The sequence below is a fragment of the Lepidothrix coronata genome, unplaced genomic scaffold (assembly GCF_001604755.1).
Source record: "Lepidothrix coronata isolate B3197 unplaced genomic scaffold, Lepidothrix_coronata-1.0 Scaffold26, whole genome shotgun sequence".
In the NCBI taxonomy this organism is placed as follows: domain Eukaryota; kingdom Metazoa; phylum Chordata; class Aves; order Passeriformes; family Pipridae; genus Lepidothrix; species Lepidothrix coronata.
This window is the reverse complement of record NW_016690206.1, coordinates 83,888-99,003: the sequence shown is the minus strand read 5'-3', so window position 1 is coordinate 99,003 and position 15,116 is coordinate 83,888. Positions and strand designations below refer to the sequence as shown.

General features: G+C 37.8%; 1 protein-coding gene across 1 annotated transcript in view; it reads right to left on the bottom strand.

The window, feature by feature from the left end:
• Positions 1–542: 542 nt before the first annotated feature.
• Positions 543–15,116, bottom strand: part of LOC108494612 — a 28,589-nt gene continuing 14,015 nt past the window's right edge. Inside the window, exons 2-4 of the mRNA XM_017809358.1 lie at positions 9,570–9,664; positions 3,145–3,324; positions 543–647 (exon numbers count right to left, since the gene is read on the bottom strand). Coding sequence (XP_017664847.1) covers positions 543–647; positions 3,145–3,324; positions 9,570–9,664 — 380 coding nt within the window. The remainder of the gene's footprint in view (positions 648–3,144; positions 3,325–9,569; positions 9,665–15,116) is intronic.

Genomic DNA, 15,116 nt, shown 5'->3' with positions numbered 1-15,116 from the left:
TACAGGAAACCTCCTGCAGTCACTTGACACATATTAAGGGAGTGCAGGAATTGATAAACAATACAAGACTAAAGATCGATTGTTTTGAGAAAAACTGATGAGATCATTCACTTATGAAATAGCAGCCTTGACAGCAAGGATCAGGTGTCCCTGAACTAGTTCCCGAAGTATAACCATAACAGGTAAATATCAGCCCTCAGAAAGGCTAACATTTCTCTTCAAGTCTCATTTCTTTCTGCTATCAGTGAGTCCTTCTGCAAACTCAAGGCACAGTGGAGCAGAACAACAGGGAGTACAGTACTGTTACTATAAAGGCTGCACTGTCTGCAGAACACACTGCTAGCTAGTAGTAGAAAAGAAAACAAAGGCACTGCTGGAGGGTCACTTGGAAAAAAAAATGCCAGAGGTGCAGCACTGGATATGCTTGCTATTACAACTTGGCTCAGAAAACAGAATTTTCCAGGGTCATTTCCAGTCTTTGCAGGAAACTGAGTTCCCTGGAAGAGAGAACAGATTGGGCTGAGTGGACTTGCCATGCCCTGTCAACTTTTCACAGCAATTTTGCCTGTTTTATCCTCTGCTTTTCTGAAGGGAAGAGTAAAGAGAAGTGTCCCAAACAGCTCTTCAAAAATATAGAAAATGCCAACCTAAAACAGCAAAAGTAATTAAAACCTAAGGCCAGTTTAAAAACCATGTTGGAAGTCATACAGCTGCAGCCTTCAAAGGCTTGCTTTCTTCTCGAGAGGGGTGGAGAAGAGAGCTTTGATGTAAAAACCACCACCACCACAATGGATCACTTGATCTTTTAGTTTCTCCTGTTTTATTTTAATTAATGTTTCAAAGTACCGATTTAAAGTCAATCCAGCTTTATTAAAGGTTCATTGCAGGATTAAGACAGATTTGAAACCAAGCTCAATACAGTCAGCAAAGAGAAGCTCAAAATGGCCACTCATCAAATAAAAAGCATATCATGCTGGTAGTGTTTTGAGCGATCAGCCAGTAAAATCAGGCAGCATTAATAAACACTGTGTAATTTTTTCCCCCGGCAATGAAAATCTTTTAAACTCCTAATTAATAGGTTTTTGTACAATTTGTGAAACATTTCTTTGCATTTTCTTGAGAAAGCATTCATTCATTTTAGGTTATTGTTAAATAGGATCTTGCATATATGTACATCAATTATGCTGTCATTACCCAAGCTAAATGCAACATGTGTTAGCAACATAATACCATTTGATTCCACCTTTTTTGCCAAATTTGCAGGCTCAGAAAAAGCAAGATTTCCTAGTTGAAGAGGGTGTCAGGGCTTTAACCTAGTCAAGACTGCACATTCCTCTCCACATGCACCATGTATAGGACACAGAAGGAGCAAGGCTTTTGAAGACAATGAGCTTATTTTAAACTTTTCAGAAGCATCCACCTTTCTAACTCTTCCGGATAGATTGCATCCAGTTGACAGCCTGCCTTGGTGGTATCAGGACTGTGTCTAGGAACTTAATATTGTTTAATATGGATTAGGAATCAACCTATTTATTTCACACTCCACTAATAGAACAGTAAATCTGAGATCCTTTATGAAAAAGCCCTGTATTATACTTGTCACAGGTATCCAAAATGTCCCCTTCTCCCTTCCAGAGGAAATGTTATCCAAGTTATACATGCTGAACTCCTCAGACCATATTTATAGCACTTTGTTCAGTGCTTCTGGCTTCTGTTGGTTTTGGGGGAGATAAGGGAGAGGTACACAAAAACTTCACATGCAGTGTAACACCCTGGAAAGCACCGTTCTGTCTTGCAAAAACCTTTCCACAGCTTCTGCAATGGACATGTGGGAAAAAAAGGAACTGCTCTGTGAAAAATCTGAATCTGCTTGTAAGAGATCCAGGGTATTATCAGGAAAGAGTATGTAGCAGAAGAGTGTGGGCATTGGGGCTGCTGTACAGCAGGTCCAGGATCAGCTGGTATGGCTCATAGTTCCTCTGCTTCATTTGGCACAGCTAGTTCCCTCTCCTTCAAATGGACAACAGTTCACAGCTGTGGCTGTATTACCCTAATTCACTCTCTCCTGTGAGAGTGTGTCTACAGAGGGTATCAGGGCTCTCCATTACATTAGCGGTGCTGCTAAAGCAAGACAGTACTTACAGAAATGTATTTCAATTCTGAATCCAGCAGGCATGCTTTGGTTACTTTTGTCCACTTAATGAGAATATAATCTAAGGCCCAGCTGGTGTAAATCAGCACAGAAGCAATGAGCCTAAGGAAACAGTGCCAATTTACCTTAGTGAGGATCTGGCCCAGGGGATTTATAATGGATGGAGTTGTCTAGTCAACAAGAGGTTAGAACGTCTCAAGATGTCCGCATTTATCCCTCACTTTCACAGTCCAGACAGCTTCTGCCAAATGGTATGAGCAGCTGGACAGCTCTTTCAAATCCATATTTAATTCCCTAAAGCTGAATTGAAATGAAGTATACTACCCACAAGAAAAAAAAAAATCAATATTTTGCACTGCTTGAGCTTCAAATTTTAATGAAGATGATGCTGTAGTGTAGGAAGAAATCATATAATCAAAGTTACTGAATCTCAAGGCTGAGGAAACCAAGAAAAAAAGCATTTTAAAATATTTCCTTTGTTTATTGCTTATGACATAAAAAAAATTGTTTATTAAACAAATTTAACACTTTTTTTTACTCAATACAATATTAGTAGAAAAAATAAATAGTCTGAGAATTGAAATTTTTTTGCAAATTAAATGAGAAAATATTTATTATTGTCATTCATACTGCCATACATAGACAGAGATACTATAACTGAATCAAACTGCTTGAATCAGGATCAGATTATTATTTAATCTCTCTACTTGAGTTTTCTCTTTCGGCACAAAATCAACAAACTTCAAATCAGTGAATAACCACAGGTATGAATGGAAAATAGAGGTCATTGAAATTCTGATTGAACTTTCCTTCTTCTCCTTCTTAGTCTAAGCAGAAGAAATCCTCTTCAACATTCTTTGGTGCTAAAAAATTAGTCAAATATAGCTGAGATGCACCCAAACATAAGGAATGGAATATAGGAAATAAATAATGACATCCGGTAGTTTTATTGATTTTGTTGGAACTATCTAATTTGTATGAGGGTACATTACATTGTGGAGTGGGACAGAATCCACAGAAATGTAGTGTCTTAGATTATATTTATAAATTTCAGTCTTAAGAATCTTTGAGGTCTCACAAGTTGAATTTTCACTCTTGTTAAAAAAGGCATTGTATCTCTGGATTTTGTCTACAGCCTTGAACAAACGGAACCTGAAATCCTCAGGTTTCACCTGAGTAGATCAAAGAAGCCTAGTTTAGAATATAGGTATTTCTGAAATTTTTGCTATCGCTGAATACAACATTCCAATAAATGGGAATCTGATCTTTACTCACATTTTAAAACTAACATCTCTCCATCTTTTTAACTTCTATTGATAGTTCAAATCAGAAGAAGAAATTTGACCTCATAACAACAGAGATGCAAGCTTTCATATGCTCACCTGAGACTATAAAAATCATTAAGATTTATTTTACAGATGGATCAAACCCTAAAAGCCCAAATAACCCAAAAGCCCAAAGATAAGATGATATGAATCTCACTTTCTCTTTTTGACCCTTTTGAAGCTTGAACGTGGTATCCTTCCTCTTAAAACAGTAATTAATCTCTAGAAATAAACATGGGAAAATAGTTTTTTAGAGAAAAAGGCTCAATTTCTCAGTCAGATACAACTACACCGATATTTTCTGCAGTGAAACAATGTCATTTTCAAACCTTACCAGTAAATAAACCAAAGGTGCTTTCTGCTAAGAGATAACTCTCACTAAAAACTACAATCTACAGGGTACACATACCTTATATACAGTACACATTGGAGCAAATGTGCCTGGGTGTGCCTTTCAGAACTTATATTTCTCCGCATTACAAGGGATTCCTAAGACTGCCAAAGCTGGCGTGGTTTAGAAAAGTAAAACTGCCTATCTATCAGGTAATGGGAAACCAGATTGCTTGCTTGACACAGCTTTAAAGTTGATATTCATGCTCTGTTACAATTGAAATCTCAAAAGAATATCATAATAAAACATATCAGTCTGAACATATAAGGTATCCAAGGACAGCACAACAACAGGCTGCTTTGCAGGGACAGAGAGAAAAAAAGGAACAGGAAATAATATGGGTAAAAGAATGCAAACTGAGAAAGGAAGTGAAAATTAAAGCATGCAAGTGTATTTGAACAAGGTACAGAAGAGTGGGGGTTTTTTTCAATTAATTTCATAAGCAAAAATTCTTTACATCTCCAGACTCATATGGACCAATCAGTTGCCCTTCTAAAAGCTTTTTTCACAATTTAGAAAATTCTTGCATCATCAATTGCAGGTACTATATATCAAAATCAAAATTACATGTATTTATAGTCAGATTTCCATGTTTACATTACTAGAAAAGTCATTTTACTGAGTTTTTATTTTATTCAGTCAGCCTGGATATGCAATTAACAGTAGTCCAAACCCTAGTCCTTCTTTGTATTAGGTTCACAGGATGCAAACTCCACTGATATATTAATACTGAATCAATGGTTTGTGCTTTGTAATCAATATGAACACAATGGTGGAAGTTCTAATTTTGAGGGAAGGCATGAAGATAATAATGCCAGAAGATAGGAACTACAAAATGTACTGTAATAAGGAGAACAGGACGAGGAGCTAGCAAATAGTGTGGCAGAACAGAAAAAGAAGGAAGGTCTTCTGCATAGGAAGGAGATAAATCTTTGTATTATCTCTGGCCTAGTCCTGTTGACTGAATGCACACTGGTATAGTAGGTGCTTGGAGCACATGTGCCATTTCATTGTCCTCCAGAAGAAATCTAATTTGTATACTCCAAACATATCTGTAGTGCAAAGAAACCACAGTAATAGGAGATTCATGGGAGAGTGACCTGAAAAGTTCTTTCCTGATCCAAATGAAATCGTTGGCATGGATTCACCTCTCATTATCCTGAATGAAAAGCAGAGACAGAGCAGGGAAGGAGCAAAAGGGCTTGGGCTAGGAAATTATGAAGCTGGGAGAAATTAGACAGAGCTGGGCACCACCAGAGGAAAGTCTGCTGCTGAACCCTGAGTGACAAGTCCAGTAATTCAGTAACCTCAAATTGTGCACATTTCCCACCTCTGGTGACTATTCACACCAGCAGCAAGAAACAGTCTTTTTCCATTATCAGGAGTGGCATAAGATCTGTGCTGTCTCTCTAGAGGCTCTAGCTTTGCCAGGTAAGCATGTTTCTCTATGAGTGAATTTGATGGGGGTGGGGAGTAGGGGAAGAAAAAGTCTAGAAAGCACTGTAAGTGCAACTGCACCCTAAAATTATTTTGAATGCTACTTGAGTCCATCAAAATACAATTGTGAGGAGTGCTGAATATTTCCTGTGTATATCTAAGGTTGGTGTGAGCATGACTAAACATGTTAGTCTTTCAAACCTAAGCATTTCTGTCAAACCAGCTAAAACAATACCAAGAGTCTGAAAACTGCCCCTTCAAAAGGAAGATGTGTGGGTGAGGGTCAGGTGTCTTTGATGCAGACCAGATACAGCACAGGAATGTGCAATATCCTGCTTCCTTCAACACCAGAAAAATCAAAGAGCTAGAGATAGTCTCCCTGATCACAGGTCCGATCCTTCTAGACAACAAACTCTCCACAGGGGGGACCTCTCTCAGGGGACTGCTCCAAGGGCCTGGCTGTGCATGGCCATCTGTGCATCTGCATTTTTTCCTTTGTCTTTTCCCTTGGGTGGTTTGTTGTTGTTGTTATTTTCTCTCTTTGCCTCCATGTTCCACCACTCCAATAGCCCTGTGCCTTAGTCCACACTGCAAACTTCTGACATAAAGCAATCTAAGTTTTTGCACTCAGGATGGTATTTATACCTACTCACTTCTGTCCACTTAAGCCTTGGTTCTGATGGGGGTAGGGATGTACAGGGCATTTAACAAACACTTGCACAGACCTTTCCCACATCAAGGTCCATAAAGCTGAGGCTGCAGGGTACTGAGCAAGCATGGCAGCTCCCTCAGACCCTCAGTGAGCTGCCTCCACAACCAACATGAACTCTCTAATGAACTCTAGCTGCATTCAGAGCAGCCATGAAGATTGCCTGGATATATGTACATACATACACAGATATATAATCTTAACTGCCTAATACTCAACCTTTGAAGCAGCAGTCACATACCTCAACCTCCCAAAGGTCATGAGACAGTAACTTAAATAACACTTGTGAAGTACACAAGAAATTTATTATCAGCAGCAGAGCCCACACAGAAATTAATAATTGTTTACTCAGAACAGGCTTGGCTCTGAATGTACAGCAAACAAAGGGCATTGAACACTGAAGGCTAGTGATAAAGGAGAAAAAATATGGTCATTTCCTCACCATCTCATGCACTAAGGCAGAAATCAGAGGGGAAAAATCCAAGTGATTAATAATTCAAACACCCATTTTATCATATATTTGCAGGAATAAAGTCTAGACTGAATAGAGACTTGTTCCTAAATTTTCTTACTTCCAAATTATTTTAATTTTTCAAATATTGCTGTAAATGCAATGTAAATAATACTTACAAAATATATTTTGCAAATTCAATTAATTACTAACAGGATATGATGTATTTCACTACCCAGACTGTCAACTAGCAGTCTAAAACTTACAGACACTCTTTTGCAGGAAAACCCTACAAGTGCCAGAGAGTCATATTCCATTTCCATGCAATCCTATATTTGCATAATTAAGACTGAATATAACCAAACATTTGATAATCTCAAGAATTATGTGAGAGCTCAATGAAGATTAGAACCAACAAGAAAATGTCAGTGTCTCAGGGAAAAATTAGGGGAGAATATTGCAGGGGGTGGGGCGATACAAATCAAGAAAGCAAACCAGAAAGTTAATTTTTTTTCCATTCCTCTGCTAGCTTCATGCCAGCTCTAATGAAAACAGCAGATAATTAGCCCTGCTAGCCCTCCAGATTGGAGATGGATATGATGACAAGGAATGCAAAGAACGAAGCACTGCTCTTTCTATTGCATCTGTTTTAAAATCTGACATCAGCATCCCTTCAAAGCTAACTAACCCAGCAATTTTTGCAACTATTAATGGGACACACTTGCTATTAAGAAACTTAAGGTGGCAGGAAGAATCTGCATTTGTGATAAAATAGGTCAAAATATTAATGAACTCTGGCAACACCAGAATTTTCTATGAGGTCAAGGAAGATAAAACAAGTCCCTGGAGAAAGACCACTTTATGCTTGTTCTGTTCTTATATTCTTAGCAGTAGATATCTATCAGTAGATATAGCAAACAGAGCTAGAGACAACTGCATTCTGACCTGCTACTGGTATTTTGTTGATATGAACTCAGTTTTTATGGTGCCATGCAAGCAGGCAACGACAGAGCTTAAAATGCATCGCCCTGCTCCTGGGGCTTTGGCTGCCTGGGCTCAGGCCAGCTTAGAGAGAGCATATCTGCTGACTTTGAAAGCTGATGTGAAGAAAACTAGAGGAAGCCCCAGCAGACACTGCCTCTCCTTCCCTGGGAACTGCTTTTAGCTGTGAGTGTTGCCCTTTGCCTCCACCTGAGCTATGTTGCAGTTGCGTTATAGCCATGTCTGCACCCAGTCACATATCCCACTGCTGAGGGCTCCTGCCTCTGATAAGCAGGCTGCCTGCCCAGTGCACCCTGGGACCCATCTTGGCACGGTGACCTCACCTGGTGATTACTGGCCCTGAGTTCTCCCTTGTCCTCAGACCCAATCCTTCTTGGCTTGGCTTGTTGGGCATGGCAGGACCACACTCAGCCAGGGGCGGCCCAGCTCTGGAAGTCTGTGGGTACCTACTCTGTCTGGGTGCAGTCATGCACCTACCTTGCCCTGCCCATAACCCATGGCTAATGCTGCACCCCAACACAGGGCAGCAGTGTGGAAGTTTGATCAACGTCTTTTATTGGTATCCACCCCAGATCAGAAGAACACATCAGTAAAAAATGAGGGATCTGAACAGACAGGAAAAGTGCAACAGCATGTTTTGTCTTTAAAAGAAGAAGTATCTCCTAGCATACTGTCATAATTCAAAAGAGCTTCGTTTATGTAGAGATATCTACTGTGAAATTCCATTGATTGCATAATACAGCATTTCCTTTTGGAATTGGCAGCTAAAATATATAAAGCCCTTTGTCACAGGAGACTTGTGTCCAAACTTAGTATACAGGAAAAAAAAAGCTAAATACAGGCTGTTCTCTTCTTCTTTGCTGTGCTTTTAGAATAATGTTCCCCATTCCTGTGCATTCCTTCCTCCAGAATCACTGTGAGAAATAACTGAAACTGGCTGCTCTAGTAGGATAGCAAAATTGCAAAGCTCTGGCTCTGAACAGAAGTGTAAAAGTAAAGCCAAGAAAAAAAGAGGGAAAGGGGAAAAAAAGCCTCAATTGACATTTCCTTTTTTATTTGGTTCACTGAAGTACATATTCCCCTAAATAATATATTGCATTAAATTTTAAAATACTACAGTTGTCAAAATGTTTGATTGTTCACTCTGGTTTGTATACCAGTGGAGCTCGTTTGTTTGATTCTTTCCATAGTTACGGAAACCTGAGTTTTCCTTTTTAGTTTTATCATAGGAATCTTAATTCATTTATTCAACTGATTCTAGGAACTGAGGTTTAAGACTAGAACATTAAACACTGAAAAATTAGCAGCAACCTTCTAGGAGATGGCAACAATTATGACTACAACAACTTTACTTTTTAGCTCTTAAAGTTTTACAGTTCAGAATCACTACAGTTTAATGATGGAAACAGTAGAAGTCTTCTGATAAATCCTCCTGAAATCTCTCATCTTCAAACTGGAGTTCTCATAAAATAAGTAAAAACATCAAAATACAGTCAACAGCTTTTATGCAAAATACCAACTATATGTATATGTACTTTAATCATGATCAAACACTTCACATTTCTTACTTTTCCCACCTCTCTTGCTCATTTGCTTAATTGTCTTTTACAATAAGGTTTTTTCATACCTTGGTAAAACATGATGCTAGAATTCAGTCAGTGAGTCTAGAGTTCAAAAATATTTTTCCTTTACAGCCAATTTAAAGTATTAATTCTGTAAAGTCAGGTCTACTTATATTCTAAAAATTAAAAGTTAAAATTAAAAATAGACATGAACAGTTTGCACTGACTTTAAAATGTATTTTGTATTCAAGGAAGAAAAAAAAGAGTGACTATTACGAAGAGAATTAGAGAAAAAGACAAAGTTCAGAATAGGTTTGATTTTAGTATCCATTAGTTTACATTAGAATTAATTCCAGTTGAATTAATGAGACTTCAGGAAAAGCTTTCTGAAATGAATTTATGTATGTAATTATGATAGATTACACAAAAGGAAAAACAAAGATCTTACTCTCTTTCAGACATTTTTGCAGACCAGAACTGGTCTCAGGAAAAGCTGCTGTTGATAACCCAGATGAGGAACACAGCTTTCTTTCCAGTTACCTTTAGATGTGAGTTCACCTGTATTAGCAACTTTCTGCTCTTTGCCTTCTGTCTTCTGTTACTAAGTGATATTTGGCTCTTTCCTGCCTCTTGAGCTGAAATGAGAAACACAGGCTCAACCTCATGTGAGCATAACTGTGAAAGGTATTTAACAACTAAGATTTCCTTGTCATCACCCTGCAAGGAGAAATTCAGATACCTGACTTCCCATTTACAATGCCAAAATCTAAACATTATGCCATCAAATAGTCTCTCTCTCACTATCTTTTAAACCACATATTAACAAGACTAAAAGTTTCTTTCCAAAGAAGCCCTGGAGCATTTTGGCTGGTTTACATAGGAGCTGATTTCTTCACATGTAACAGAAACACCACAGTAATCAATCTACTAAGGGAGAAAAATTAAATATTCCCCCAGCTACTCAACTTCTAAAGGATTCCAGTAGTTTCTGAATTTAATTACTGACAAGTTTAGATATGCTGGGAGATTCCAGGGCTGATTTTATGCACTTTCCCTTGAACCTCTCTTGTCAGACTTTCTCACAGTTCTTCATAAGTGAAGGCCTCAATTGTTTACGCTAAATTGGAACGTTGTGTTTATGTCCATACAGTGTAATACTAAACATAAATGAAATCACATGAAAATTCTTGGTATGAGAAAAGAAGACAGATCTCTATTGTATCACAGAGCACATAATTTATCTTAAAATCCAGAAAACCATATTAGTATTTAAATCCAAACAAATTATAGTAATGTAAAAGAATATACAAATTTATTCTGCATAAATAAATCTGATAATAAACAAGTGAGCCCTGATTTTTTTCACTGAGAATCAGGACAACTTGCTCTGGTACAAAATACGTTCAGTGCTAGCCCAAAATTTGAGGCCACTACTCAGGCTCAGCTGAACACAGCAAAGACTGCTGAGCAAACTTGCACAAAGTTAGCTATATTAGTTCATGTACTTTCCCCAGATTCAACTGGGGAATGTTTGTGTGCACACAGGACCTTTGAATTTGAAATCAGAGTTCCCAGCTACACAGAGCTGGCAGCTCCTGGCTTTTGAGCACTGTAGCCTGAAGTTAAACAAATTGTTCAAAGACAATGTAGCTGCACATTCATGTTCAGCTACAGAAGTCACATGCTTTGGATGCAGAGATACAAGAAAAAGATTGAATGAGAGTTTGTGGTTGGAAGGAAAGTTCTTGAAAATATTTTGTCTCTACATTCACAGCAGAATATTCCCATTAAAGCTACTTCCCTTTTATTGTTACTAAAAACATCTCGTAATGAAACACCTGAAGTTTCTTAAAATTAAAAATTAAGATTATTGAAATATTCTCTTTATCAAAAAAATTTAAAATTTTCCTCGGCTCCTCCCAATGTTATTAGAGAACAGTCATCTTTATCCTTTTCCTTGTATTTAAGTAAAAATGCTGAGCAGAGGAAGACCACAACTAAACAGATAGGCAAGTGCAAAAATCAAAGAACGACTTCCTGATGCCTTGTCCATCCATCCTTTCACTCTTACTGCAACTGTGGTCCACACACCACCAGTAATGACATGTGCAAGCACACTTTGGTGTTTGAAACTCCAAGAAGTAGCAATGATACTCAGGAATCATAGAAAGGCTGGGGTTGGATGTGTTTATTTTAGATACCTGTTAACTTACTCTGTCTGGTTAATAAATTGTCAGCAATCACATTATTACCTCTGAGTTACTGAAAATACTAGAAGTAAGTGTAAACATTTATGTAGCTTAAATAAAGGAGGATTTAAAGATGCTACCCTTTCCTAATGCCTGTAGTGACTTTTTCATTACCATGGACAAGAAGTCTAAACGGATGTCTTTCAATGTCAGTTGTGACTTGAACCAAGCCTTAATTAAACTGGTGCTTTCAGCTTTGAAGAATCAATGAAGCATGCAGACACACACCACAAAAGAGAAAGAAAAACATATGTCAAAATTTTGGGGTATTTTTACAAGATGCTTGACATACCTAGTATGGTATTATTACACGGAAACAAACAACAACTGAACACAAAAGGGCTTTTTTGTTGCAAGAGGAAAACCCAAATTCTTTGCACTACCTACATTCTCATGAATGAGAATTCATAAATCATTGCTGTACCTCTGAAGATCTACATTTTTCAGCCTATGACACTGTGTTTTACCCTTGATATGCAAATACACCCCATGAATCTACTTAGAAGTGTTGGAAACATGCTTGTGCATGTGTAAGCATGTTTTGGATTTAATGAGCAGTGAAAAATTAAGCAACAATTATAACACTTCTGCACAGTTTATAAACTGGTATTTGGGAATGTACATGCACTGTAGAGGCAGTTCTATAATACCACTTGAAACAAAAATAAACAGCTATCAATCCGTACTTCCCCATATAAAAATTTCTCATTTGACAGCCTTACTTAATGTTGTGTAAGAACACCATATTTAGAAAACAACAAGCAGCAAAGAACTATTCTGCAGTGGCAACTCCTTTCAGGAGCTAACTTTAGATGCAAAAGGAGAATCTTTTAGCTGGAGCTTACCTTGTACCAGAACTCATTCTCTGTTGACAGGAAACAAAGATTTATTAAGTTTCAGTTTCTTTGTGAAGCTGAACTGCCTTCAGCATGAAGACCTTAGCAGAACAGCAGACTCAAACTGGACGTAAAATCCCCATTTCACCAGCTACCTCTTGCTAGCTGGATTTTCAGATACATCCTATGATAAGTTTAATTTTTTAACACCATTACAATTCAAATAGTATATGGCATGACCTACACTGTGCTGTGCTGATGAGGAGGAGGAGCTTCTCCCCACAGATTCTCATCACACAGGTTTGGCTAGGTTTGAGGCTACCAGATGCCCCCTTAAAAAAAGGGACATTAAACAGGTGTTATCATCATGAGGATAGTGCCAGATCAGAAGATAAAATAACTTAGCTTGAAATACATGAATTTTGTATAAAGGAGGTGTAAAATTAAGGGAAGCTGAGTTGATACAGGTCATTGAGGTGGAAGTGGAAAAAAAATTTATCTGTTAAAGTTAAGAGCTGGGGAATGGGAGGAAAAAATACTGTATGATGGAAAAATGCACAGTCAAATGAAGGAGTTAAAAAAGTATTGGAAATATGGAACTAGGAAAGTATTTCCTACTCAGAATAGCTGGGGAGGATATTATTCTAATTCAGAGAAACATGATTATGTTCTCTTCTCCCTCTTTTTTCAACCCAGCAATAAAAAACCACTGGACATGTGCATTGTACTTGTATGTAAATAGAGAAAACCCCAATGAAAAATAACGGAACCAAGTAATATATGCTATAGAAGGAATCTAAATTACCATGGCTTGGTGGTTCAGCATACATAGGAAAGAACAAGTAAGGCAGAATTGTTTCCTTAAACAAAAGAGGTTGGAACCCAGTGTGATCCCAGTCTTGAAGCTGTCACTAGGAGACCTGATCCTAGCATTTTAACCACACTCAGCAGCAATTTTCCTTGGTAGATAGTTTCTCATGGACTGTGACAGAGGGGGAATCAGACAAAACCCAAGCATAATACAGCCTAAGAAATGGTGCACTGGGATTTTATTATAAAATATCTACACCCAAGCATACAGTAATAAAAGAAAACAATAAATGTGTTGGATGAAAGTGAGGTGGAACTCATCAGTAGGCACGTACTACAGGAGATCTCAGCTAAAGAAATGGGAATAGGCATTTGCAAAGACTACAGAAAGAGAGGTGTTTGTACACACACCAACAGAAGACTTCCTTATACAAAACAAAAGCAAGAAACAGAGACAGGAAGGAAATCACAGGGAATAGCTTGAGTAGAAGCCAAAATGCAGTTTCAGATCTGCGTAAATGTCAAGATGGAAGACAGAAAGCAGGGAGATCTCACATGTAGTGCTAAAAATCAGTTCTCCAATCGAACAAAATTATGTGAGAAAGAGGGGTAATAGAGGGAGAAAGGGACAAGTACTTTGATTAAGGCAGTTAATCCCAAAAGTTATACTTTCCACCTGTAAAAATAAACCCCGGAGTCCTAGCTGTGCCAGTAGATATGAGTAACAAACTGCAAACATTAGCTGAAAGAGGAAAAGTGTAATTTGATAACTAAAACACAAGGCAGAGGAAGAAGAATATTCAGAGTAATACATGGTCAGATGGAGAACACTCCCAGATTAATATTTTGTAATCTCTTTATCTTTCAGTTCCCAGATGAAAATGGATGAGCAAAACATTAGAACAAAGAAGGAAGAAGAAACACTAACAAATAGTCTTTTTTCCATTTTCACTGAATGTAATGAAGACTGAAGGAAATTAAATGACTGCAAAAGGCAGTAATTAATGCAAGTAGGAGAAGTATTCTTAAAGGAACATAAATTATATTAGAAGGAAGCACATTTTGTGAAGCTTCTCAGGTGTCAGAGAGTTCAGTAGATTCATTGATTTCTAAGTTCTGTTTAATCTATGCTTATGAAGCCCTATTTTAAATCTTTCCCGGCTAACTCTTCCAATTCTGCAAATTTTTGTGTACAGAATTTGTCAGATACTAGGAAAAAAATCCAGCCTCAAAAACTGTAACACCATCTCTCATAAGAAACTTTTTTCCTCCCATGACCATAACAATGAAGCCTTACTGCAAAGCGAGAGAAGGACAAATCAGTAATTATAAAGTGAATATGTATCACCTGACTATGATGGCTGCTATCAATAATAAAGAAGACACATAGCAACAGCTGTTTCTACAAGAGCGGGCTATGCATGCTGTACAGAAACGTATTCCAGAGAAGTTCTTGTGGAGTACTTGCATGGGAGTGCTATTCTCAATGTATCTTTCTGATTCTACATCCTTGTCCAATATATGGCTTCTGGCATGGTGGACCAAAACCTAAATATGGAAAAAAGAGTTAAAGGGGAAGTATTAGAAATAAACCAAAATTTAAAATAGAGGCAGAAGACCTCAGTCTTCTGGATCTGCCTTTTGGACTTTCTTTCAGTGCTTAGCTTTCAGACCAGCTTGGAAGCCGAAGCACACTGGAGAATTCTTTTCACCCTCATTCATTCCATAATAAGCAAATATCATTATAAAGGATATGAGGCTAATTTATGTTGCTCATCAGTAACCATGGTTGATATAAGAACCAAACTATGCAAAACTTTTTGAAGTCTAACTAGTCTGAGGAAAATATTTTTGACAATGGATTAACAGCAAATGTTAAGGCATTGATTCAGTATGGCTAAGGTTTAATCTTTCTTACATAGGAGTATGTACAGTATAGCTTTTTTCCCTCCCAATTCTCATTGCACTGTGAGATCCAAATGGTTTCCCTGTGGTGATCCACTAGGTTTCCAAATGGTAAAGAAAGATTTAGAAAGTGAGGGTGACAGTTTTCACACTGCCTTCAGAACCAAAGAAGGAGGTTGCCAACCTGAGATACATATTTGGACTGTCTACCCATCTGACCTCAATTAGAAACTCTCTCTGACAGCTGGGAGAAGGCCTGTCAAGAAGCTGAAACCTCTTCCTTTCAA